General features: G+C 39.5%; 1 protein-coding gene across 4 annotated transcripts; it reads left to right on the top strand.

Moving 5' to 3' along the window:
* The first annotated feature begins 559 nt into the window (after positions 1 to 559).
* Positions 560 to 26863, top strand: HNRNPR (heterogeneous nuclear ribonucleoprotein R). Of its 4 annotated transcripts, none has more exons than XM_014278153.3 (11): positions 560 to 765; positions 7100 to 7265; positions 9558 to 9676; positions 10114 to 10221; positions 11045 to 11158; positions 18097 to 18273; positions 20876 to 21011; positions 22070 to 22275; positions 23020 to 23169; positions 25252 to 25373; positions 25566 to 26863. In XM_014278153.3, the coding sequence occupies exons 1-11, from the start codon at positions 691 to 693 to the stop codon at positions 26176 to 26178; spliced, it is 1986 nt and encodes a 661-aa protein (XP_014133628.2). In that variant the 5' UTR covers positions 560 to 690; the 3' UTR covers positions 26179 to 26863. The 4 variants fall into 4 exon arrangements, with proteins under 4 accessions (XP_014133628.2, XP_014133630.1, XP_055559433.1 ...); XM_055703458.1 differs by having other exon boundaries at positions 620 to 765; positions 7097 to 7265; XM_014278155.3 differs by lacking the exon at positions 7100 to 7265 and having other exon boundaries at positions 614 to 765.
* The last annotated feature ends 453 nt before the right edge of the window (positions 26864 to 27316 follow it).

Here is a 27316-nt window from a genome sequence, read left to right as displayed (position 1 = left end):
GAATAGCAGGCCCTCACGCTGGTGCCCTGAGCAGGGTCCAAACCGCTGCTCCCGAGGCGGCTGCTGCCTCCCTGCTCAGGCGGGCCTGCAGGCCCACTGCCCCACCGGGCTCACGGCACGACGTGACCCCAGCCAGCCCCGAGAGGCCCCGGAGCCGGAGGGCGCTGCGTCCGCAATGCCCGGCAGCCCTACGGCCCGGGAGCGCCAGCCAGGGCCCGGGAGAGGCTGGGCCAGGCCCGGCACAGCAGCGCCCTAACGAGCCCAGGCTAACCCTGCCGGGCGACAGCCCCGCGCGCTGCTCGGAGCGCGCCCAGGCCTCGCTGCCCGCGGCCGGGGGCTCCGCACCGGCTCCGCCCGGCCACAAGGGCGGCGCCCGCGCTGGCACCACACGTGAGGGGCGGTGCGGGAGCGGCCCTGCGCGCTCTCTTTGTTCGGAGGCCGCAGGCGGCGCTGCCCCTTTAAATCCTCCCAGCGCCGGCCCTACCGGCGCGCCGGGTTGAAGGCGCTGCGCGATTGGTTGAGGTGCCGCCTTCTCATTGGTCGCCAGGAGGAACGGTGCGTTCCGCCTCCCACGCCTCATAGGCGCGGCTGGCCGCTCGTCTAGAGCGTGAGTTCCTGAGTGGGTGAGGCAGCGGTCCCTGGAAACAGTTCCGGGAAACCCCGCGTGTTGCCGGGGTCGCGCCGCCGTCCATGAGGAGAAGGAGGAGCGCGCGCCATTTGCCGTCGCTGCTTGGGCCCGAGCTGCGCCGCGCAGGCCCCGCTCCGGTGAGTCTCTGGGCGGCGCAGGGGGGCCGCCTCGCGCGGGGGGGGCCCCGCGGCCGGGAACGAGGGCTCCCGCGTAAGCCCCCGTGGCGGGGCGGGTGGCCGCGGGCTCCGGGTAGGCCTTGCGCTGGCGCAGGCGGGCTGGGGCGTTCGCGCCGTGCGGGGCGGCGGGGCGGGGGCGTCGCTGGGCGCCGGCGGCGGCGTGCCCGCTCTGCTAGGCCGCGGCGGGGCGGGGGGGCCGCGGCGCGCGGGAGCTGGCGCCGGGGAGCGGCCGGGGGCGGGCCCTGCGGCCTGGCGCGGGGGGGCGGCCCGGCGCGGGGCCGCATAGGGCGGGCGGCGTGGCCCGGGCCGAGGCTGCCCCCGCTCCGCCCAGCCGGGCGCGTTGGGTGCATGTGGCGGGGAGCCGGGTGGCGCTCCCCCCGCGGGGCCGCTGCGCGGGGGGGCGGCCCGGCGCTCAGGGTCGGATCCATTCTCGGTCCCCTCCCGGCGCTGCGGAGCCGTGGCGCCGGGGTGGCTGAGGCGCCCTGCTCGGCAGCGGCCGCCCGGGCCGCGCTGCGGTGGGCCTGCGGGGACGGAGGGGAGCTCTCGGCAGGGAACGCATCGCTGTTGCAGCGCTCCCGAAGCCCTTACGTAGCGTGTGCGGGGAGGGAGAGCTGCGCTGCACCTACTCGCAGCTCTCGGGCTCGCGCTTGGTGCTGTAGTTGAGACAGTAACACTTGTCAAAAGCTCCGAAGGACAAATTCTCCAGAATTCTGCTGCTAAGACGTCGTTTTTCTTAAATTATTTTTTACCGAAGGACTTGACCAAATCTTTGAAAGTTGCTTAAGTATGTTATTGTTATTTTAAAAATAAGGCTCTAGTTACTGGGTCTTAGCGGTCTTGTTACCTGCCAGTTTTTGAATGCAGCTAGTTACGTCCTTAAGCTATGCTGGACTACTCCTTTTGAAAAGGTTGCTTAGATTCCCTTTCCTCCATATGCTATGCTAAAGGATCCTGTCAGCAGTTTGTGCTGCAAAAGATGTTAATGCTCATGAAGTTGGGTTTTTCCTTTTTTTTTTCCTTGATAGTACACTTTAACGCTGACTTTTTGCATGTCATCTAAAAATAAAGGTAATCTAACTAGAATTCTGCATCTCGCAATGTAATTATTCTTACTTTTTTTTTACCTGTGCAAACTGTGGGTTTTGCAAACTAGCAGAGCCTGCTTGGTGATTTTGTATCCTAGAAACTGTTTTTCCCATGAGTATTTAATATCCTTACCGCTCAGTTTTTGTGTCTAGGTGTGAACACTGTTGCAGTAATAGTTGAGCTTCCTGCTAACACTTAATAGTTTTGTCAAAAAAAATCAATACCCTCTGCTTTCCTAGGCAAAGATCTGAGAAAATCTTTGAGGATAAATTCATCAGAAAAAAGTAATTTTTGTTAAAGTTTTGCTTTGAACTGGAGTGCCGTGAAATGTTGTTCTGTACAACCCAAACAACCAGATGAGCTATGAATGGCCAACTCCGGTTAGAAATGAGTGTGCACAGGCTTCATAGTTCTGGTTAGCAAAATGTAGTAGCTGCTGATGCTCAGTGTTGGATTTTCATGGCACTGATGTGCACTTTGCTAACCTGTTGTGGTAAAGCCACCTACCACTGATACTTGTGTCGATACTGAAGCATAGTTTCTGTATGGGCTAGTTCTGTGCGAGTGTCTTGCATAGCATTATGATGGAGGTTCTCATATTTTTTTTCATTTTTGTGGGGTTGTGGAATGGGAAAGGCTGAGAACTCTGCGCTTGAAGGGGTGAGATTCCTAGCTACACTTTGTTGTAAAGATAGTCTGCCACTGAAACGCTGGTATGGAAACCTGGCTAATGTGTAAAGGCCTTCACCATGTGATTAACTTTGAAACAAGTCGTCTTGTAACTCATGCTAATAAACACTTTTAATACATCAAATTAAGCTATTAAAATGTACTTTCTGTGGTTGAGTAAGCTATGGTACAAAAGAAATGGCTATAATGCTTACTGTAAAAAATAATAATAATAAAGGGATGTGCCAGTAATGTATGTGAACAAATGAGGCTTTAAATAAACCCCCAATTCAGTCTTTTAATGTGACTTCTTACAGTCCCCTCACTCAGTGTTTTTTACTTTCTGTTTTGACAAGAACCTTTTTGAAGTGTAAGACATAACTATAGGGATTACACTTGTTTTCTTGTGGCTCATTTAAAAAAAAAAAAAGAAATAAAAACAAACTCAAAATTAACTTCCACTCAGTGCTACTTTTAATGTGGTATAACTTAAGTCCTTGACACAGATAAAATTGGGTAGGAAAAATGGTGACATAAAGTTGGTGCAAAGTTTTTATGTATGAATTAGTTATGTTTCCTGTGCACCTGAGCAAAGTAAGTTTAGTTCCTCCCTGAAATCAAAAGCTATGTAGCAGAAGGCTGAAGACAATATTGATGTATAATCACTGTGGACTTGGTTATGGTAGTTTGAGATATTGTCCCTTTGCCAGAAATGGCATTCCTGCTCATTTAAGCTGTTACTAAGCGTGTTTTGAGTTAACTAGACTGTGAATTTATAATTAATTGGATGGAGTTATACTTAGGTAGTCTGTGGGTGGCAACCTCTGTTAGAGGCATGGTATAAAATACAGGGAGTAGTAACATCATGGCTGTTTAACCAGGGATTGTTGGATTGAGGCTGAGGTCGAGTTTCAGTTTTCAAGATGCCATTCACTTAGCAGGCTGAGGTGTGTGTTCATTTTTTTTGTTTGTTTTCTAGGAAGACTACTGTTTGAGCTGCTAAACAAGAAAAAGGAGGTTGTTTCTGAGTGATTTAAAAGCACCTGTAGTTTTTAACCTACTTGTCATACGATTAGGGTTTAAAAAAGGGACTAGGTGCTTTGCAAATTACTCTTCTGAGGTGCAGGAATTCTAGGTGAAAGGTAGTGGCAGGCTAGAAACATGTTCTATATGGTAAAGCATTCATGGTCTTCAGAAAAACATTGTTGACAACAGCAGTGTAAAGTTTGAAACAAGACAGTCCTCCCCTTCCCCATACACCAAGTTCCGAGGTGGTGAAGCTAGGTAACCTCCCAGTCACCAGTGGAAATTCTCCTTGCCCCCAGTGTGCATTTGTTACTGCTGCTCATGTTAAGCACATTTTTGTGTACACTCATGTAAGTTCATGCATTTCTGCATGTTTTAAAAACAAATACTTACACTACACATACTAATATACATAATCCTTTACTTATAACGCACACTTAAAATCTTGTTGATTCAACCAGTTGCCTTCTTTTCTAGATATTTTTGTTAGTTAATGCAAATGAAAAACTTCTGAGTGTGTGTGGGTGCTCTTCTGTGTAGCTTGGCCTCATAGGCTGAGTCACAAGGACGTACTGTACATAAAACATAGGTATCACTCCTCTTTTTCTTTAATATGCTTTTAATATTTTTTTAGAGGAGAGCAAAAATGTTAATGAAACAGTTGTGTGTTTTCCTTACTGATAGATTCAGCTAAAAAAATATTTTTCTTGATAGCTACATCTAGCTGATGTTATTTAGAGGGAGAGCTAAATGATCTTTTTCAGCTATGACTTTCTCCAGTGTATCTCTGCTGAACTTGGAGTGCAGATTCGGTATTGTAAGAGATGTGATTTTGCTTGTTGGTGATCATTCAGGAAGAAAACTCAGCTTATTGCTATAACTGTAAAAATAAATATATTTCTTCTGGATGCTGTCGGGACCTGAATATTTTGACAGCTATGTCACTTCAGAATTTTCCAGAGTAAATTTATTTTAAGAAAGTATTTTTAAATAAATTTGCGTGACAGGAAATGGCTAGACTTTGAACACCCAAACTGAACTTTTCTGTGTGGGGAACATGTACTGCATTTGACTGAAGTTCTTTCTGAGGATACCCATTCTTAAGCAAAAATAAGCCATACAGCTGAGGTTTAATTTACATTGTCTAAAAGCCTATTTAAAAAAGCATTTGATCAGTTGTGGTGCTGGGTAGTAATCTGATACACAGAGTTTAGATACTGCTCCACACACTGGTTTATGTTTGTGTTGAAGGTAGATGCCTTTTCAAGCCATTAGGCTGAAAATCTTGTCTGTCAGAAGTTTGAGTTATTGAACTGCATGTGAGGTGTTCCTGCCTGGACGCAGAATAGCTGTTAACATTTTGCTCAGGTAACAGGCAACACTGAGAAGAGTACTAAACTTTTGGGTACGTGACACTTGAAAACTAGTCTGGGTTTATAAAAAACGTAAATGTCTGAGGGCATCACCATAAGCCGTTGAGGTTTAGAAGGTACTTGTAATTGTTTCAAGTAGCTTCTGTGTATTTATGTATTGGCTTAGCCTTGCAGTTCTTGGCGGGGGTTTTTGTGTACAGAGAAGACAATATATGAACAGGTAACTGGTTTAATAAGGCAGTAAAAAGGTAAACACAAAAATACCCCCTACCCCCTCCCTATTAATTTTTTGTGTATATTGTCATATGCGTTTTTGAGAAGAGGGATTGAGAATGATGCGGTACCCAAAGCATTTTTAGTTTAACTAAACCCCCCTCTGTCCTGCAGTGTTTTGGAGTAGAGATCTTGCAGAGGCTATCTAGCAAGCAGATGTCTAGCTAACTTCTGTTTTCTGTTATGTTCGTAACCTACAGAAGCTTCAAAATCAGTTAGTGTTTTGAGAGTTCAGTTAATACCTGTAATAATAGGTAAGCGTTATTGGAGTCTTAAGGTAGCATTTTTTTTCTTCTGTAATTAGGGTATGGTCACAGTTGCTTTTAAGTAAACTGAATCAGTTGGAAAGCAATTTCTCTTTGTCAAGTAACAGAATGTGTGTGTGTGTATATATATATGTGTGTGTTACATAGATAAGGAAAACTTCCTTTCTTCTCCTTGCTAATTGCATAAAGAGGTGGCATCTGACAGAAACAATGTAAGGCTGCGTTACAGCTCTGTAAAATTGCCCTTTAAGTCAAGACAGCTTTAGTAAAATCATTATTTTTCTGTCTGAAGGAAAATGATTTTTTTTTTTCTTTGCTTGAGCTTGCAAATCTTCATAGGATATCTTCCAAAAAGTTCATGAGCTGTAGTCTAGAAGGGGTGGGTATACAAATGACTGTTAGAGGTGCGGTTGTGTTTGGAGACTCACTTTGCAGCATACTAAATAGCTTGAGGTTTTAGTGCTTAAAAAACCAACAACCAACACCTGTTCTTGAATCATCTTCATACCTGTATTCTAGTACTTAATTGCATTGCTCTGACCATGCCGCATATGTCTTACCTGGTTCTCATTTCACTGCCGATCATAGACTTCTTCCCCATCTTTTAAAGCCTGAGGCTCATTTCATTTCTGAACTTAACAGCTGATCATCCCAATGTTCTCTGCTGGGTAGTTGAATCATCTCTTGTCAGCCTTTTTATTTGAGAGTACTAAATATCAGCTGGCTGGCTAATTGAGAAATTGAAACTGTTTTTAATGAATTGGGCAAAGCCCATTGGAATTGTTTGAGACTATAGTTGTGCATTTTTTAGTGCACATATTTGGAATCAGTTTGTTAATTCTGAAAGCAAGTCGTTTTATTAATCCAAGAACTGAAGATGCTGCAGTCATGGCTTCCTTTTAAACCATTAAGTTATATATTAAAAGTGGCTGTGATTTGTAGAGCTCTTATTGGAGTAAAACTGTAAGCATGCAAACAGTTCAGTTGCAGCTTCAAATTATAATGTACATCAGAGTGTGCAATTTTTCTGTCCTTACTGAGTTCTGACATGGTTGTGAGAAGGTGTTTGGCTAGTCTTATGCAGCATGGTGGGTTTGAAGGAAGACATGGCAACAAGCCAAGAAAGTGAAAATTAGTGAACAAGTATTGACATTTTTGTACATTAAGCTACCCTGCAGGGTTATGTGTTCATTACATTTTAAGCGATTGTTTTAAAAGTAGAGGAATGGGAAATGAAAATAGCACTAGGTCTTCTGATTCTTCGTTGAAGGATGTTATTATCGTATCCCCGTACATTCTAGCTGCTATGGTAACCAGTTAACTTACTGACAATCAGCAGATAAAGTTTAGACATCGTTATGTACATGAAGTACATTTTTTAAAAAAAATTATGTAAATTCTTCCATGTACATTTTCCACAATATTAAGGGTTGTACTTTCTTTTGAAACTTAGATCAGCTGCATCCAAAAAGTATTAAATAAAACTTTTGATACAGGTCATTTGCAGCATGTATACAAATTAGTTTAGATAAATCATGCATTGTCCTACAAACTAGTTATTTCTGGCTTATTGTAATATAGCTCCTGAATTTTTTCCAGCAGCATAATAAAATGGCTAATCAGGTGAATGGTAATGCGGTACAGTTAAAAGAAGAGGAAGAACCAATGGATACTTCCAGTGTAACTCACACAGAACACTACAAGACACTGATAGAGGCAGGCCTCCCACAGAAGGTGGCAGAGAGACTTGATGAAATATTTCAGACAGGTATAATATGCATTTCTTGTTTCTGACTGGTTATGAAAGTGAGGGCATACCATTTTCAAATTTTTATAGATTAAGGTTTAAAAAATTCATTGTTTTTGATCTGTGTAGCTCTGAATGTTTTGCTACTTTGACTTCCCTAAAGGCAAATTGGGTTTGACATTGACTAATTACTTGACACATCCTTAGTGTTGTATGTGATATCTTAGTTGCTTTAGGGCACAGAGCACTAGTTTCTTAGATGCTGTCAAATAAAGATGTATGTTTGAGGATACTAAACTGTGCATTTTTTTTCTTCAACCCGAATCATCATTTTGCTTTTACTTTTCTACTGTCAACTCCTCACAGTAGTTCTTAAACACTCAAAGGCTGGATAGGTGACATAGTGAGAGAAGCAACTAGCTTGTCTTGCCTGGGACTACATTTGAATTGAGTCTGCCTGTGGATTTTTTGTTCTCTCTAGTTCTGAGTGGACAGTTTAATCCATGTTGGTTATTACACTGAAATGTTCAGTTTGACACTAACTGCTTTTCAACAAAGTTGAGGACTGAGCTATCTAGCAAATAGAGTAATACCTTGCTGGTAGCAAGTGGTCTCTGCAACTTCTAGAGAGGTTTCTTTATATACAAAGGTATTCTGTTTTTGTAACCCCCTTATTATTTTGTCCTATAGCCAGAGGCTTCCTTTTCCTCTTTAGATTGTGTTCTGTGAACAGATTTACAAGAAGCAGTAGAACTGCTCTATGTGCTTATCTTGAATGCCTTGGTGGCAAGATGACAGTTTTGTTGAAAAGAGTCAAAATTCCACTTACCAAGTGAAGGCAGTTCAAAAACAATACCTTATCAATCTTCAGTATGATACTCTGGCTCACGTGGGTGATGTCTTTTGGAAGTCATTCACAGTGAGCTTTCATCAAGCTTTACCAGCTTTTATTGGCTTCAGATATGCACTTTCTAACTGTGGGTCACTATCACGTGCACTTGATGGTTTGAGAGAAGGTGTAAATGCCTGGACAGAGGAACTTGTGGGGCTTTAACACGTGTTGCAGTTAGGTTGTGTTGTGAGGAGTTCTGAAGGGATTTAAAAGCTTTTCAGCCCAGAACCTGACTATCCAGTATAATTCCAATGCATGAGTAACCTGAAAACATTTATTCACACTTCCTTAATGCCACTGAAGACGTTTGCATTGTGCAGGGGTTTGTCAGTGAAGCAAACTACTTTTGACACCCAAGCTAAATTTGGGGTGGAATTTAGGGATTTTTAATCTGCTGAGGTCTTCTATGAAAGCTACAGGTGCCTTCCAATATGCAGGATCACTTCTGAAATGTAGTCCTTGGGCTTGGCACTACTGTGCATTTTTAAAATCAAATAGCAGTTAAATAATCTGTGTATTTTGGAAATCAGGCTGTTGCAAAGTGTGTGGAGTTCTTGGTATCTGTCCTAAATTTTGTCTTGTAGTTTTAAAAAGTGCAAATCTATACTTCTCACACTCCACAGCTTATGCAAGTGCATCACAAAAGGAAAGAAATAACCTGTAAAGATCCTTAAAAAGAAAAAGTGCTTCAGAACTGGTCCAATGTTTCTTGGGGGATTCTGTACCTGTAAAATTAATATTAGCCTTTTCGGGTACATAGCAGGGCTCGAAATAATACCTTCTTGAATTCTGGCTCTTGGAACTGCATAGAGCAACAAAATGAGTAAAAAAAATATACATTATTTTAGATGTACAGGAAGTCCACTAATTTTTGCTTTTTCAAGTTGGAGGAAAGAGTGAATAAATCATTCTACTTCCTAATATTTTGTGGGGTAGAGCTTCATAAGTATTTGATTGTCAGTTAGATAGCTCCTTTTTCACCTACATTAGGATACCTGTAATTTTCATATGTCAGCTTATTCTAGACCAGCTCCATTCCAAAGAAGGAAAGACAAACAAAATGAAAGGCAAACAAACAAAATCCAAATTATTAGAAGTGAGCCAGAGTTCATTGTTTCAAACCCTGGTGTGTAACGCTGCTTTTATGCAGCAGATTGCATTCCTGAATGTTAGAAAACTGTTACACATGGGGTATAATCTTGCACGTCAGCTAGTGCTTAGGTATATGCATTTTAATTTCACTTTTTTCATTGTTGTACTCATGTTCTTTCATATACTTGTGTAGGAATATGTAATTATATTAAATGTATAATTCTGTTGCTATGGAACGTAATTTTTTTTACTTTAAAAGCAAACTGCATAGTTCTTAGTTTGTATGAAATTCAATAGAAATCTGTAACTTCTTTATCTTTAACTTTTAGGGTTGGTAGCTTATGTCGATCTTGATGAAAGAGCAATTGATGCTCTTAGGGAATTTAATGAAGAAGGAGCCCTCTCTGTATTACAGCAGTTTAAAGAAAGTGACCTGTCGCATGTACAGGTAAGGTGAGAGCTCCAGGAGTGTGAGCACATAAGTATGAATAGTGTTCTGGCACTATTGGCAGGAGAGTTGTGACTTAGAAATTAAATGATGTTGCTGTATTCTTGTATTTCAAACCCAAATCACAAACCTGTTAAAAACTGCCTTAAATGTGTAGGTACTTGAGTGCAAAGCAAAAGCTTCCAGATAATAAAAATGAGCGTGCAGTTGAGAAAATAAGGTAAAAAATACTGTCTGGAATCTGACGATTTTTTCAGTCTGACAAGGTTGTTCAAGTTGTTCAATTAATTGTTATATTTTTCTAAAGGATTCTTTTGACACTTTGTTTATTGTATTGGCTTGATATAGTGACCTCATGGTAATGGAGTGTATGGTTCAGTGGATTCCTAGAGCTTGTCGTACAGACAATTGAATTATTTTGTAAATTGTATCTACAGAACAAAAGTGCATTTTTATGTGGAGTTATGAAGACCTACAGGCAAAGGGAGAAACAAGGCAGCAAAGTACAGGAATCAACGAAGGGACCAGATGAAGCCAAGATTAAGGTAACATTTAGAAAATGCTCTTTGTTCTGTACTACTACCTGGTGTATTACCCATATGCAGATGGAAGTATTATTGAATGTACTTAAAAAGCATCAATGCTACCTCGATAAGCGTGCTCACACTTCGCTTTAAAGAAATCTGTGCACGGTAGAGATTCAAAAGAGAGAGTGCTTGTTTGAAATTTTATACTTTATTCTGGGAGACTTTTGAAGATAGATTGTTCCTGATGACACAATTGCCAAAATGCATGAACATGATGTTATGTAAGGTCTGTGAAAACATTGGTATCTATTTAAGAATTGTCTTGGTTGGTCTTTTAAAGCTTTTATATGCTTACAAAATTACTCTTGAGACTGAATGTTTCAACAAGGTATTGGTATATTAAGAAACTCTTCTGTTGTACCATAATTAATAGGTTGGGGGGGGAGGGGGGAAGCAGGTGGAATGTACTTAGGAAAGGCTATGTAAAATGTCTTAAAATGTAAAATAAATCATTACATTTAACAAAAACTGAAGTACAGAGTGGATGATGCCCTTAAGTTTTTGGGTTACTACATATAAAAAGGAATATAAGGGAAAAGGAAAAAACAAGTTCTTTCCAGTGACTTTGTAGTATAAAACTAACGTTGCTGTTACGGTGGTGGCTTTTTAAACCCCCAGAACAGCAGGGTTTTTTTGGTAGGTTCTGTCTGTCCATATATGCCTTGTTATCGGATGTGGCAAGAAGCAGATAAGGAAGTGCTTCTCAGGTCACTTTTTTACTCTTTATATTTTAACCCACTGTCTCCCCTCCCCTGTAGCTAATGTGACAATTTTTTTTCAGGCTTTGCTAGAGAGGACTGGTTACACTTTGGATGTAACTACAGGACAGAGGAAATATGGGGGCCCTCCTCCAGATACTGTATATTCTGGTGTTCAGCCTGGTATTGGAACAGAGGTTAGTATATACAGACTAATCTGTTATTTTGTATGTTTATGGAAACTGATAAATACTTGAAAACTGACTATATTACAAGTGAAAACTTAGACTGTTGTAGAAGAAAGCATTCTTCTATGTGTGTCTTAGTCTTTCTTACTCAGTAGCCTGCAAAAGTCGGAGTAGTAGGCTGGGGGGGAAAGCATGGAGTGTAGTGGAAAGGCTATGTAAAATTTCTTAAAATGTAAATTAAATCATTGAATTGTCAGAATTCATGTTCCACCCTAAAGCTAATGGTCCACCACTTAAAAAGTACTGAAAGTGAAAAAGACTTGGGTATTATGTAAAGATAATTACATACAACGTTTTGAAGAGGACAACTGAGATTAGTAATTATTAAGGAATTGTTTCTTTGCTTTTGTTTCAGTTTATATGAAGACATCCTTGATGCTTGCATGCACTGATAGTGAACCTGCCACACTGAAAGAGTACATGTAGCTTGTTTTCTTTTGTAATTTTTTTGCATTTCTGCATTCAGAAAGGTGGCTTACAAGTTGTTTACCAACTCAGTGGTGTTACCATCACATAATCACACTGGTGTAAATTGTTATTTAATTGCACCATGCCTTGATGATGTTAGGAAACACTTCTTTACCGAGAAGGTGGTCAGACAGTGGAACAGGCTTCCTGGAGAGGTGGTCAGTGCCCCCAGCCTGTCACTGTTTAAGAAGCATTTCGACAATAACCTTAAGAAGCTTTAACTTTTGGTCAGCCCTGAAATGGTTAGGCACTTGGACTAGGTGGTCATTATAGGTCCCTTCCAATTGAACTGTTCTATTCGTGACTGAAAACTACTTGACTGATCTTAGGTATTTTGTCCTATTGGTGATGGTTAGTGCCTTTAGGAAGTCACAGGAAAGATGTAAAATTGCCTGTATTTTAATACTACTAAGAGTATGTTTTTATACTCGAGTTTCCTGAAGCTTGCTAGAACAGGTAACTTGTGGAAACTCCCTTAAGGTAAGAATATAAATGCTTCTGCTGTGAATCAGCATTAGAGGCTGTAGTAGAACCCAGCTGACTAGTTATAGAAACCATACCTCTACCAAATTAATTTATTGCTGGTATTTTGTAGGATTTAAAGATTGATTACTGTTTTAAACATGCTGCTTGGTTTGACTGGCTGAGATGTTGAACACCTTGCTAAAACTGGTGTAGGCTTTATCAAATCCAGTCTTTAGCCCTCATTGTTGAGCTGAGCCACAGTGATCAACAATTTTAAACATGATCTTATGATTTGGTAGACTAGGGGCAGAACATGTTTGAACACAAGTGACTGGAGATTACTGTGTGGCACCACCCCCCCACCCCCAAATGAGGTGGTTGTTTTTTTTGTTGTGGTTGGTTTTGTTTAGTTTGGTTCTTTTCTTTTTAAGCTTTTGAGAACCACTTCTCTCTTGTACTCAACAGTTCTGGTTATGTAGCAGTGTAAATGCTTCCTTTATTAAGATTGTGGGTAAAAAATATGAAAAAACACAGGATGTATCCCTTTGGATTGTGGCAGTGAATCTAATACTGAAGCTCTCATAGCTTGTAAGAGCTCAGATGCGTTGATGCCAGAGCTGTAACTGATGTCAGTATAGGCAAACTTCTGTTTTTGAAGGATACCCAAGTACTGTCACTGATTTCAAGAAGGTACATACTAGGTAGACTTTCTCCCCCCAAAATACCAGGTCTTTCTGCTGTAAATATTTGCGTGTTAACTAATTTGTTTTTTTAAAACAAAGTGGAATTCATTACATGTTAACTGTAGCTGTAACTTTCAATATGTACTTGAAAATTGTGCAGTAAAACGAAAGTATTGATAGATAATCTTGGGAATGTTCAGCTTGTTAAATATTCACAAATTGTCACAGTGAACACATCGTTGAAAGGATTATGTGGATGAAGTTGTCCAATGTATTTTTTCAAGTGGGTGGGCCTTAAGCTGGACCTTTTTGGAATGTGATTCTGCAATAAAGACAAAGTAGTTACAGCTCTGTGGAAGCTTGGAGGAGAAAATAATTGCAATAGGATTTGATATTAAACTTGACTATTAGTTTTACTTAAGGACTTGCTGCTCCAACATAAAGCATTTTTGCTTATAGTGAGGTCACGTGATGTTGATAACTTGGAAATCTTTATGGGAGTGTTTATTGGATGAGAATGAAAGTAATTATTTGGGCGTTTCCTCCTCTCCTTACACTGTCTTTATCATTTGCATCTGCAAACATTGATAACTGCTTATCCTCAAGAGGCTTGTACGGTGTTCCTTTGTTTTGCTTAAAATTTAAGACCTTTTTCTCTGTCCTTTCTTACCTCCTGTTACACCAGCTATTCTTTTTCAAGTTAAAGATCGTCAGAAGAGTTTTGAATAATTTTTATATATAAATGCATGGTGTCTTTTTTTCCTTCCAAAGGACAAAATCTAGTCAGCAAGCATATTTGGAAATTCAGGGTCATGATTGAACCTGTGCATCTTGCTAGCAAGCTATAAGCAAACTTCAGTTTGGTTACAAAAGCGCTTGAGCTGTGTGTTTCTTCACTTACCTCTTCTGCAAGGTTTTAGACCCCACCAGGCTGTCTTGTTGTTTATTCTGAACACTCTCAATCACCCTGTTGTGCCTAATCCTTGATACAGGAGTTCTTTTGGGGATTCTTCTATAAACAACCAGGTTAGATTTAAGGAAATAGTAAATTTCTTGAATGTCTTTCGGTTTATAAATTAGTTTTGCATCTTTTGCGATGCTGAAGTTTTTGTGTATACTATCAAGAAGGTGCTTAGAAACATCACAGTACGGATAATTTCTAAAAAGAATATGCATATTCCATGAAGAAAAATAAATTTGGGGGCGGCAAGGAACAATCAGAATAGGTCCTTGAACTGAAAGCTCATGCTCTGCTTAGGTATGCTTGCTCTATGCTAATTGTAGTTTATCATTTTACTGAAGTGTATATGTGAGCAATGCTGAAAAAATATATTTTTTTGTATTCTTAAATTCGTTTGGTTTTTTACACAAAGCTACTTGAAGTTTTCTTATTGTGGTTTTAAATACACCTGTTTTTCAGCAATGCTGGACGATACATAGACAGTAGTAACAATAGTAACTTCTACACAGTAATTTCAGTAAACTTTGAAATTAAGTGCAGACAAGACAAAGACAGAAAAAGTTATAATGAAATATAATTATATTTCATTAAATTCAGTCACAGCGGGGAGTTCAGGTATTATAAGGAACAAAGGGAACTTTAGTCGTAAGTTCACTACTAGTCAGGGATGACAAAGGATGTCCCAGTTGGATAATGCTGGTTGGTAAGCCTGACACTGTATCTTTAGTGTCTGCATTTGTGGGAAATATCTAATCAAGTTGAGCTGCATCTGCCCAACAGATTAAAATACATATTTTTTTTTCACTCCTGATCTTCAGTCTGCTGATTGAGGAGCTTTTAGCTGTTAAATTCAGGAGAACTGAAGGATCATTATTTTTTACATATATATATTTTTATTTTAGAGGAGGGTAAAAAACCCCAATCTTAATGTGCATGTGGCCTATCCAGACTAATGTTACACCAGAAATTGAGGTGGTGACTGATGGGGTGCTCTATTTCCATCCTTCACCTCTTGATATAAGTGAATATAATACCATTTAAGACATGATTTGAAGAACAGGAGGTTTCATTGGTAATTGTAAAATATCAGCCCTTTACCGCACTACAGCAGAGATCGGGGGAAAGCACTTCAGAACTAGCGCAGTGCAGCCAGCATGAAGAAAGTAGTTGACTTAAGTCTGTATTGATTGCTGAATAGCTTTCAGTTTGAGAGGTCTCCAGATAAAGTTCTACTCCTGAAGTTCTGAGATACTTCTATTTCAGTGTTTTTCATTAATGTGAAATAAAAACTTGACAATTCTGTAAACAGATTATTTGTCCATAATGTGCGAAGATGGTGTATAAGCTTAGATACCTGTGTAACAGTTTAGATTGTATAGAATAGAGGAATTGCTACATGTCCTTTACAGAGCTGAAATTTATTGGATAAACATCAACTTTGATTGTCGTTATCAAAAGTGCAAAATAACTTCTAGCTCTGAGTGGTAAGTTGGTATTGCATCTGCTGCTCTCTGTGCATGGTCAGAATTTGTAACAAAAAGTCAGAGAAGGCTTGTGAACTTGCAATATGGAAAATATGTTACTGGAGATTTTGGAGCAATTTAAATTGCTTTTGTCTGTAATAAATTGAATGGGAAGAATCATACTTAAGAAGCAATGGTGTAATAAACTCAGCAGGAATTGAACTAGACAAAGCTTGTGCTGGATTTAGTGCACAAATGGTATGTCGCTTTTGTACTGGAAGAACTGTGGGGTGCAAAGGCTTTTTTTTTATACTGTGCCAAATTTTTTTCTGCTTCTGTATTTTTTTTAAAATGAAGATTGTAGATTTGGATGAGATGAAGCAGTCATGTGGGCTACATTAATTAGCACTTAAATCTGGCATTTAGGAAAAATTGACTGCAAAGCACATTAAGAGCACCATTAAAAGGAGGGAGGTTTTGAAGAACCACTTGCAATGCCACAGTACACTTCTGTTAGCTTGTGATGACAACAGAAGAGGGTCAGTTGTTGAAATACTGAAGGACTCATCACCTAGACTGCAGAAGTGGATTGCACCCCTCAGTAAGAACTGAAAAGTTGTTCAGGAAACTGAAATGGAATATTTTTTTATTTAAAATTTTTCATAGTTAATCTTCTGGAACAGTAATAAGAAGTATAACGGAGTACTTTGTACAGATCCTTTATTAAGCAAAAGTAAAGTCAGTCTAATGGTCAGTGATTCCAACAAAGGCCCAGAAGTGATGTGGTTGCATCCTACTTAGACAAGCTCTCTTACATTGTTTCATTGATAATGCCAGTTTCTGAATTTTTTATAAAGTACTCTTGTGAACCTAAAAAAAAATGAAACAAGACATCTGGTATTTACGTTGTGTGCTATTTTCAACAACTCTCTTCAAGTTTATCAACATATCTTAAAAAAAGTTACTGCAGATGTTTCTTCTGATCCTTGCAAGATGTTTACCTGGTATTTGTCATGTCTGGTATTGATCTTCTTAATGTATTCATTAACATATTAAATTTACAGGCTCCAAGCAAATTCACTCAGATGTGAATTACTCCTACAGAATTATCTAGTCCTTCCATTACAAATGGAAGTTACTCTAGAATATAGGTTGGGTATGAACGCATTAAAACTAAGTTCTGAATTCCGTTTCTCATACTAGCTCTTAAAGTATAACACCTGACCTGAAGTGTCATAGCAGTCTTGTGGAACTGTTGGTGTAAAGTTTGTAGAGAGTGAGCCGAAGAGCCTGGAAATAAAGGAGGAAATAGGAGCTTTCAGGATGGTAAATGGTTGGCAAATAGCTGGAAAAGTAGACTGACTGTGTTTGAATTAGGGTTTTTCTTTTTCTCAAGTCCTCTGTTCCCATGTGTCACCCTCAGTTTCTACTGGAAACAGTAGCATCTGAAACAAAAAATGTAATGCAGACTTTTTACATTTGACTTCAAACAGTTTATGGAGAGTTCAGTGGACAGTTTCACTGTCTTAGTAGCAAGTTTGAGTTCCTGTCTTGTGCATTTCCTTGATGGTATCAGTTTTTTGTCTTTAAAAACTGTGCATAGTTTTAGGATTAAATTTTCCAGGTGTAGTGACAATGGGATTACTCATCTGTAGGGATTTCTAAGATTTTCAGGGAGATTGGAGGCAAAGCTTGTTGACTCTGCCATTAGATTTTTCATTCAGTATGATAAATCCATTGTTTGGTATATTTGTTTTTTGTTGTTTTCCCCCAATAGCAAATAAACTAAGTGAAAGAAATAATCTGGAAACTGAATTTCAGGAGTGTCTGTATAACATAAACATCTAAAGGTTCTAGCTTTTCTTTGGAGGAAAACAGTTTGTGTTCCACATTTTTTTAAATCGGAGTCATCACAGTGTCTTCACTGGTTTGTTCATGTCAATGCTTATATGGGCATTCTGAGTGTCTTTAGTTTTGGAATTATCTGATAAGCCTTCCGTACCAGATATGACTATGGCAAGGCCTTGCTTAGATGGAAAATGTTGATGACTTCTAGCTTTTTTTACTACAAAAAATATTTGAAGTTAAAATAAATAGAATTCTGTCTTAATGGGTGTTTGGAATGTTTTGATTGTATTAGCAATTCAGGGATTTTTGAGATTTCGGAGTAGAGCTGCAGTGATTAAACAATTTGGGGGGGTGGGGAGGAGCTTTGTAGGGAAACATCAGGTGAAGAGATTAAACTCCTTAACAAAACTGAAAGTTTATTGTAATTGCTCTGTGTAAGGAACAAAAACACAAGGGCTCCAGATTTTCTCAGACAAATATTAAGACATTCAGTTGGCGGAAGCTGAAGCAAATACAGACTAGAAATAAAATCGCGGTTTATATAAGAAGTAGGAAATGTGCATCTGGGAAGTTTAAGGCTTTTTGTAGATCGTTTTTCTGTCTGTAGCTTTTTAATGATGATTAATTTACAGAATGATTTGAAAATACTGCAAGAGCAAGGAAGCGCTTGGCCTGCTTTAATGTAGATGCCCATCCACATAGCCTGTAAGGTCTTTAATTGCCAAAGTTACAACCAGGTGAGAACCGTTTACCTCTTCAGTAATGGAAATTTACAACCTCTTCAATATAAATAACAAAATCAGGTTTTCCATATATAAAACCTAGCACTAACAAGTAGGAGGTTTAGGAGACTTAATAGGACATACAGTGATGTTAGCTACAGTGTTTCTGCTGTGATGGTTTATGCTGCAAACTGCTTCCTTTCCCAGGAACTTTCAAGTATTTAAATTTGGATTTCTGAAAAAGCTTTGTTTAAGTATCTATCCTCTTCCTTTTTAGGTTTTTGTTGGTAAGATTCCCCGAGACTTGTATGAAGATGAATTGGTGCCACTTTTTGAGAAAGCTGGTCCAATTTGGGATCTGCGCCTCATGATGGATCCTCTTTCTGGTCAGAACAGAGGTTATGCGTTCATTACCTTTTGTAGTAAAGATGCAGCACAGGAAGCAGTCAAACTGGTGAGTAACTTACTTTCAGACTGGACAAGATAAAATAAACAGCAAGCATGTTGGGTAATCTCTTAGATAATTAAGTCTTTGAAGTGTTTCATTAAAGCATCCATTGACAGACTCAAAATTTTACTTTCTTAAAAATTGCCTTCTGATTTCATTTAGTGTATACAAATAATGTTCTGCTTTTAGGACCATAATGTGCCATAGCCTACTCAGTCTGCTGGAGTACTTGGGTGATTATAGTAAGGGCTCACTGGATAACAACTGGAAAATATATTCTTCGAGCTCCACTGTGTTCACCCTTTTTCCTATAGAGCTAATTAGGGATGCTTTGTTTTGCTGCTGTGGGAGGGGGTCTCTGACTTGGTGCTCGTTATGGCTCACAGTGGCCTTTAGTTCTTTCCAATGGCAGTCATGCAGTCAGCTTACTGCATGGAAACCTGACATGGCCTGCATCTAGATGGCTTGCCGAAGGACACAGAGCAATCCCTGGAGTTTCAAAATGACAGACATCAGTCTGGTTGGGGCCCTGGTTGATTTGGCCCTGCCCCTGAGGAGGAACTACAATTAGGCAGATCAGTATGTATCTCCCAAGTTTTTGGATATGGCTGTGAAATACTGCTTGTACTTTGAATCGGAACAGGTAAAATGCTTTATCTCATTTGTTTTAGCAGGAATCAGTTTATCCTGTATGAATAAGGATGGAGAACCTAAACATCTGGTTAAGTCTCGGGGGGAAAACCCACCTGAAATCTAAGAAGTGATTCTATTGCATTGTAAGGGCTTCAGAAGGAGTCATTGCGTCTAAATGTTCCAGTGTTTGCTCCCTCAAATATTTTCATGTATTTAGAAATAGTTGCAGTTGTTCTATTGGGCTTCTCCAGGACTAGGGATTGCATGTCCCCGCTTAGACTCTTTTTTTCCTTTCTAGAACCTACTTGGATGTTTCCTGAAGGAGATGCACAAAATAAGTTTTTGCAATTGATTGCTCTTGGGTTTCAGTGTTTGAAGTTGGTGGATACAGGTTACTGTCACTTATGAGGGAACAATTATTTTGAAACTTTTTTCTTTTTATGCCAAGTTGAAGGTGCTCGTAGTTCTTACTTTAAATTTTTACTGATAGAGGGAGATGAAAGGGAAAGATGATTTAGCAAGTGACGTGCCGCTGATGGAAGACTGGCATCCATACCCTGGACATAGCACCAAATAAGTGAATTTGTGTGAATGTATTCCTTAAGTTGTATATCTGGGGTCCCTTCCGCCTACCTCCTCCACTCTACCATTAATGGACAGGCCTGTATTTAGGTGAAATATTTTCCACAGACTGCTGGGGGAGAAGAAAACAGGATGGACGTGCTAAATTTTGGAGCTAATAGCTGATAGCAAAGTGAGATTCTTCCAGAAAATAAACTTGAAATTTTGAAGTCTTGGTTTCTCTGCACCAGGTGGGCCTTGGGCTTGTGCTTGCAGGTACCTGTGGGAATGGGATTGATTATAAGTAAAATGGATTTGTAAGATAAGACATAATTTGAAAAGCAGATTCAGATTAAGTTCATGGTACTGGAACACTTAAGTTTTATTGTGTTATGAATCACTGCTTCACAATCTGAAGCAAAATTCTGAAATGTTTTTGTCTTCCTTAGAATGATCTTGTTTGATAGCCTGTGATACCTTAACATTGTTCTAGTTGTTGAGTAAGAAGGAGGCTACTGAAGGAATTGCTCTGTCATCTGTATGGCCGCATCTCCGCTAGGGTAAAAACGGCTGGAAACTTGCTTACAAAGAATTGGACGGGATTTTCAGAAGATGGCTGATGATCAAACATCCATCCTCTTAAGTTGTGTTTGAAAATCCTACCTAAAACAAAGATGATGTGTATCTTGAAGTGTTTTATAACTTTTTAAAAAGGTTGAACTCTTGTCTGTCTAAAAACTTATTGGGAGTCTTGGTGTTCAGGGTAATCCTACAGTGGGTACAAGCAGGAAGCAGTGGGCTGTAGTTTTGTTTTTTAATGGGAAGTTTTAAAACTCGACAGTGGAAAACTATAGAATCCTAGCATGTACAAGGTTCAAAAAATCCCTGCTGTGAGGGTGGGGAAAACAAGGTCACACAGTAGTTTAGACTTGAGTACCTCACAGCCAATATGCTTCAGTGTTTAAAAGCTATCAATGTAAAGTGGAAGAACTTGTAGTATCTATAATGCTATGTGTTTGCTTATTAATAACAGCAGCAAAGACTGACATTTAGTGCCAGCACAGGAAACAGTCATCAGTTGTCTGGAAGGATCTTTTAGGTCTGAAATAAACAGCAGAGGAATGAATTTACCCCATGCAATTTGAGGCATTGCTCCTTGTACATCAGTTTCTTTGTAGCTTTCTATTCAGCAGAACTGCTGAAGTTTCTATGGAAAACCGAAGCTTGGCAGTGTTTTTCCGAGTGAATGCTGACCCAAATACTGCAGTTCTAGTAATTCTCTCACAGTGTGAATTCAATATGCTATGTATAGTAGTGGTAGATCATGAAGAAAGTCACTGATTTTATGATTTTGGGGATCTTTTTATCCATATTATTGTGGATAAAGCAAATGAATGGCTCTTCATTTTCCTAGTGTGACAACTATGAAATCCGTCCCGGGAAGCACCTTGGAGTATGTATCTCCGTGGCAAACAACAGGTTATTTGTTGGGTCAATTCCAAAGAACAAGACTAAGGAAAACATATTGGAAGAGTTCAGTAAAGTCACAGGTAAGACTTTTTAATGAGTTTTTCACACTGATCACAAAATACTATTTGGTCTGTTTTGTAGGTCTAGTTATTTGACAGATGCATTCAGCTATTGTTTAAACTATTTTCAAATTGGATTCCAAGTTTTTCTGGTGTGGTCTAGTGTGTGTTTTACTGATGGTTAAGTGAATGATGTTGTAGGCTTACAATTTGAGATGAAAACAGCAAAATGAACTCGGAAAAAAAGTGAAAGTCCTACTTCTGTTACCTGTTCTAGCTTCCCGTTGAAGGCTTTGTATTTGTAACTGGATTTATGCCAGATTCTGCTTTCACAACTGAGAAGTTTTTTGGGAGCCTCAAAACAAATGTATTCTTGAGGAATGAGGGGGGGGAGGGTATGTTCAGAGTAGAGGGAATGTTACTGTACAAATAGTTAATAACAGATTAATTTCTGTCCCAGTTCTTCAGTGTTGTTCCCCAGTATATGCAGCAAGTAGGAAGAAAAGAAGTCAACTCATCGCTGGAAGGATGTTTCTGCTTTAAAATAAGAGATTGAGGTCTTGATCGCCTGCTCTTGTTCCTGTAGGAGAGTTTTAACCTACTGCTTCTTTTTTAGGATTGCTATTTATAAGTACTTCAGGGAAGTGGTGAAAACAGAAGGTGAATATTCGTTTAGTTCTCTCCTCTCTTTGGAGAGATGGGGAAGAAATTCTTTCCAGCTTCACTTGGAGGCAGGGGAGATGCCACCTATTAATGCTGACTGCTTTCCAAAAATGTAAAAATGGTAAAACAAAATATAGAAAACTTACTCTGTACAAGCTGTTCAGGTTGATGTTTTGCAGGGCCTAATTGTGAGGTAAGTTTGTTCTGGGGAATTCCACCTCCTAGGTGATCTGTTTCTGGGTGAATCGGGTGGATATCTGTTACTTGTTATGCTGTTCTGAAAAGGAGAGGGAGCACGAGGTGTTAAAATTCAAAGGCTGTGTATTACAAAAAACAAGTGAAGGCATTTTGAAGTAGACTCTGGATGGCTTTTTTCCTCTCCTTTTGAAGCTTAATACTGAAGACTTATTTTTCAGAGGGTTTGGTGGATGTAATCTTGTATCATCAACCTGATGATAAAAAGAAGAATCGAGGATTCTGCTTCTTGGAGTATGAGGATCACAAGTCAGCAGCACAAGCTCGCCGCCGCCTGATGAGTGGGAAAGTAAAAGTCTGGGGCAACGTTGTGACAGTGGAATGGGCTGATCCAGTAGAGGAACCTGATCCAGAAGTCATGGCAAAGGTAAGTAGAAACCTAACTGGATGCCTTTGCACTTTAGGAGGAATTTCTTTGTGCAAAAGAAAAAAAAAGTGACAAAGATTTTTTTTTTTTTTTTTCCTGTATGAGCAATGCTAGTTTTGAAGAACAAAAAGCAGTTAAGAGGGCATTTTTGTAGTAAGCAGTGCAGACTGGAATGGCCTGAGTGCTGCAAATTAGCTGCTGTTGTAAGATATTAGGAACATGCTGTTGTAACCTACTGTTCACATTTAAACTAGTAATGTACAGGGTTATCCAACTGGATTGGCACATCAGCCTGTTCATTATGTGCTTCTGCTCATAATGAATACTAGGTGGGTGTTTGTAAAACTGTTTTCCAGAGTAATGTGAAGGTGAAGTTCAGTGTAGGGAATGATGTGCTCTTTTATCCCTGTGTTTTGGGATAACTCTTTGCTGCTCTTGAGGTCTCTTACTAAAATTTCACTGGGATTTGTAGCATCCCAGAAGTAGGAAATCAAAGTTTGGGCATTCTTTTGGTCGTGGAAGGGAACTGTGAAAGGGAGAGAAGTTGTGGGAACTTCATACAGGTAACTATGAGGCTGTGGTGAGTTTTCTGTTTGTGGTTTGTTTTAAAAGGGTGCAGAATTTGTAAGATTACCCGAAAGTTCTTAATGCAGGGAAGAGAATAACACCTTACTGGTTTATGTTAGTTTCCTTTGAGTTTTGACTTTTAAAGATGGCAGCTTTCATTCTTATGTTTTTCGCCAGGTGAAAGTTTTATTTGTAAGAAATTTGGCCACTACTGTGACAGAAGAAATTCTTGAGAAATCCTTTTCTGAATTTGGAAAGCTGGAAAGAGTAAAGAAGTTGAAGGATTATGCTTTTGTTCATTTTGAGGACAGAGGTGCAGCAGTGAAGGTAGGTTGGTTATTCTTTTCTAGCTAAATTGATGTGAGCTGTTTGTCTTATCTAGATATTTACTGTCAAGTACTTTCTTAAAACCATTTGCACAAAATAATTTATAGAGCCCATTTAATAAGGTTCCCATTGTGAGAATTTTAACACTAATAATTTTGTTCCTATGATTTCAGTAGCTAGGAGGATGTGAAACTTGCAAAGGACAAAACTGTAGCAAGTTAACAAGTAGACTGGAAGCAAGGTATAGACCAATGCAGGAGAGTCTAGAGAAGAGGAAAAAAAAAAATCAACATAGACAATATTTCTGAGGAAACACTGGCAGAAGGTATCAGTTGTCTCTCAAAAGACCCCTATTTAAAGGCTGTGTTTAGTTTTGGAGTGACGAAAGTATTGAACAGAAATTGCAAGGTAATTAAAAAAAAATGCCTTGTGAAGGGGAGAAGAATGACACTAGCAGCTCCTTTAATGCGTTACCTATTTTTAACTCTACATGCTCCCAAGATGGTTTCTTCTATAGGACTAGTTAAACATTGGTGGTGATTAGTGTAAGCTTCAAAGGTGTCTTCCTTTGTATCTAAGAGCAGTTGGTCATTAATCTCTGCTGTTTGTACTTCACAGCAGATTGAATACTATAGGAATTGCTCCATCTGGTTTTTAAATCCATAGTTTATGGAGGCAGTGGGGAGGAAGTGTGTTGCACCTGGAGTCTTGAGCAAGTATATTGTAAGTGGCTTCCTAGACAGTTCAAAGGCTTTTTACTCAACTTTATCAATAATAACCATTTAATTGCTCTACAGTTTTCCTATCCACCAAAATAGGATTTCGAATACTCTTGAGTTTGGCTTTAGGATGAATGTCACTCATACTTAATGAAGTTGAAGTCAGTTTGGATAGGTTTAGACCATGTCCAAGACAGGGTAAGAGATTGTTGACAGAAAGGGTAAGTCGGCAACACCTCCTGACATGTTTTATTGTGGTATGTCTTTAAACAATCTCCAGTCCCTTCCCAGTAGACCTTACTTTTAAGTGGTCTGTTATATTTGAGCAACTGATAACTTATAGCAAACGAGAAAAGATAAATCAAATGCAGTATGGCAGAGAATCTGTGATGCTAGTCTTCTGTGAAACAAGCTGGTATACTACCACATCTGCTCTGTGTGACTGATTTATGGCCGCTAAATTGGCTTATGAATTTTGTGGGATGTTTTTGTGTGTGGGTGTGCTTGTTTTTTAATGAAAGCATTATGGTATTAATGTGTGGAATGCATGGAATTGCCTCATTGATTCCAGTATCTACTTATTTCCATACGTTCTTTGAAATTGCCATGATCTCTAATGTTCTTAAGGCATGTAGCTGTATAGACATGTGAAGTCTCTGTTAATGCAAATGCTAACACAGAAATGTTAAACGTGAATCAGGTTGACTGCAGGTAAAGAATTGGGGGGTATAGTCTATATACATACACAAAGTATGATTAAAAGTTCTCCTTGTGTGTGTGCATTTCGTAAGTCGCAATTTTCTGGAGGATTCTTGCCTCACTTGGTGAGATCACAGAGTTTTCAGCAGTTCCCCCCCACCCCTTAAGTATGTGTCCTCAGAAATACTTAATGTCCTCAGAGGCACTTGTGTAGCGCATTTAACTAATTCGTATTTTTATATTTGGGCTTCCTTTGGGGGGGGGTGGGGTGCGTTCTACCTGGCTTACAAGTACAGTGAGTGTTCATGTCTGTGTGAGTAGTGAGAACTTCTGTCATTGTATTTTGGAAAGATTTCTAGGGGATATAGGAACATAAAAAGTGACTGTTACATCTGAATTATGAAAAATAATGCTTAATATGCTTTAATCTTACTTTATGATACAAAGAGAATACTTTTTAAAAATGCTGCTTCACTGTAACTGGTGAATAAAGTGGGACTTGAAAGAATGATATGTAACAATCTGTTTAAGTAGCACAGAAATGAAGCACATGGTGTAGTTCACCCTGGCGCAGCACAACCATCTGGTTTCTTTTAGTAAGTTCTAGTTTACTTTTGAATGGAAACAAATTTTTATAGATGTTTCCCTTCTAATTTTTGTACAGGCTATGAATGAAATGAATGGGAAAGAGATAGAAGGGGAAGAAATTGAAATAGTGTTAGCAAAGCCACCGGATAAGAAAAGGAAAGAACGTCAGGCTGCCAGACAGGCCTCCAGAAGTACTGCGTGAGTGTTCCTTCTTGTACTACTGTAATACTGCAGAATGAAGTTCTGCTGTAAAACGCAAGCTGGTTTACAAGAACCTGGATGACTCTTCTTTTGTCCATGTTGTGTACTGTTAATAAAAAAGGGGAAATTTATACTTTATTCTGGGAGACTTTTGAAGATAAATAATTACATGTTTCTTTTTCTTAATAGGTATGAAGACTATTATTACTACCCTCCACCTCGCATGCCACCTCCTATTAGAGGCAGAGGCCGTGGAGGGAGAGGTGGATATGGCTATCCCCCAGATTACTATGGCTATGAAGATTATTATGATGATTATTATGGTTATGACTATCATGACTACCGTGGTGGCTATGAAGATCCCTATTACGGCTATGATGATGGCTATGCTATAAGAGGAAGAGGAGGAGGAGGAAGGGGTGGGAGAGGTGCCCCTCCACCACCTAGGGGGCGGGGAGCACCACCACCAAGAGGTAGAGCTGGCTATTCACAGAGAGGGGCACCCATGGGACCACCAAGAGGAGCCAGGGGTGGGAGAGGGGGTCCTGCACAGCAGCAGAGAGGACGCGGTGCTCGTGGAGCCAGGGGCAACCGTGGGGGCAACGTAGGAGGCAAGAGAAAGGCAGATGGGTACAACCAACCTGATTCCAAGCGCCGTCAGACCAACAACCAGCAGAACTGGGGCTCCCAACCCATCGCTCAACAACCGCTCCAGCAAGGTGGTGACTATGCCGGTAACTATGGTTACAATAATGACAACCAGGAATTTTATCAGGATACTTATGGGCAACAGTGGAAGTAGACAAGTGAGGAGGGATTGAGAATATTGGAAACATAGAATTGGCTATAGCTCTACATCCTTCAAAACAAAATTGGCTTAATGTTTCATCCTTCAGTAGCGATTGGCTGCCATTTGTATTGGGCTGAAGAATCACTCTATTGTGTATATACTCGAGTCTCTTAGTTTTCTTTTTTCATAAACGCACTTGGACATTACTGGGCTTGCAGAATTCCTGAACTCCATATGGGGTTTCAATGCTTTTATCATTTTAGGCTTCATTTTAGCAGTTTAAAAGCAGGAATGGCACACTGTTCAATCATGATTTTGCAGAACCTCTGGTTTTGGACAGTTTCCTCTTTTTTTGGTTTTTTTTGGTTTTTTTTTTTGGATTTGGGATAGACTACATAGGAGTATGCTGTACATAAAAGTAAAAGCTAGTGCTTTGTCTTAGTAGTTTTAAGAAATTAAAACAAATTAAGTTTTCTTGTATTGAAAATAACATGATTGTATGTTTTGCATTCCTAGAAGTAGGTTAACTGTGTTTTTAAATTGTTATAACTTCACACCTTTTTGAAAATCTGCCCTACAAAATTTGTTTGGCTTAAAACGTCAAAGCCGTGGCAATTTGTTCCTTGATGTGATTGTATTTCCAATTTCTTGTTCATGTAAGATTTCAATAAAACTCAAAAATCTATTCAAAACATTACATATTTCAAATTCAATTGTGTCCTAAAACATTATTTCATTGGTAATTCTTGCGAAAAACATTGTTTTCAAAGTATAACTGCCTATGTGAGTGATCAAATTCATGCAAAATTTCTTGTGCTTTCCAACATGTAGCACTGTGGACATCAGACTGAAAACTAGGAGAAATTACAGATAGCCCAAAGGGCATTCTTTGTTTAATTGCAGTTCAGTAACTTACCAGCATCTAATTTTGAAACTTTTTTCTTTTAAAAAGTGTTGAAATGTACCCAAACATTCACAGAGATCTAATTTAAATATAATCTTCTAATGTAATGTGGAGAAGGAAGCAGAGCCTACAATGGTGTTAATTTTGTTCCTTTTTATTATGTACTGTGGAGTCCCTCTAGAGGATATTCTGTTAGGATCCAGCCATACATATTACTCTGCGTACACATAGAGAAATGGTTTTGAT

Source organism: Falco cherrug, chromosome 3 (genome assembly GCF_023634085.1).
Source record: "Falco cherrug isolate bFalChe1 chromosome 3, bFalChe1.pri, whole genome shotgun sequence".
In the NCBI taxonomy this organism is placed as follows: Eukaryota; Metazoa; Chordata; class Aves; order Falconiformes; family Falconidae; genus Falco; species Falco cherrug.
The sequence above is the reverse complement of the archived record's forward strand: the minus strand, read 5'-3'. Positions and strand labels throughout refer to the sequence as shown.

Coding starts and splice junctions, on each gene's coding strand:
- HNRNPR (XM_055703458.1), top strand. CDS start 691: ATGAGGAGAAGGAGGAGCGCGCGCCATTTGCCGTCGCTGCTTGGGCCC. Junction 9,677..10,113: donor GTGACCTGTCGCATGTACAG/GTAAGGTGAGAG, acceptor TTGTATCTACAG/AACAAAAGTGCATTTTTATG. Junction 10,222..11,044: donor CAGATGAAGCCAAGATTAAG/GTAACATTTAGA, acceptor ATTTTTTTTCAG/GCTTTGCTAGAGAGGACTGG.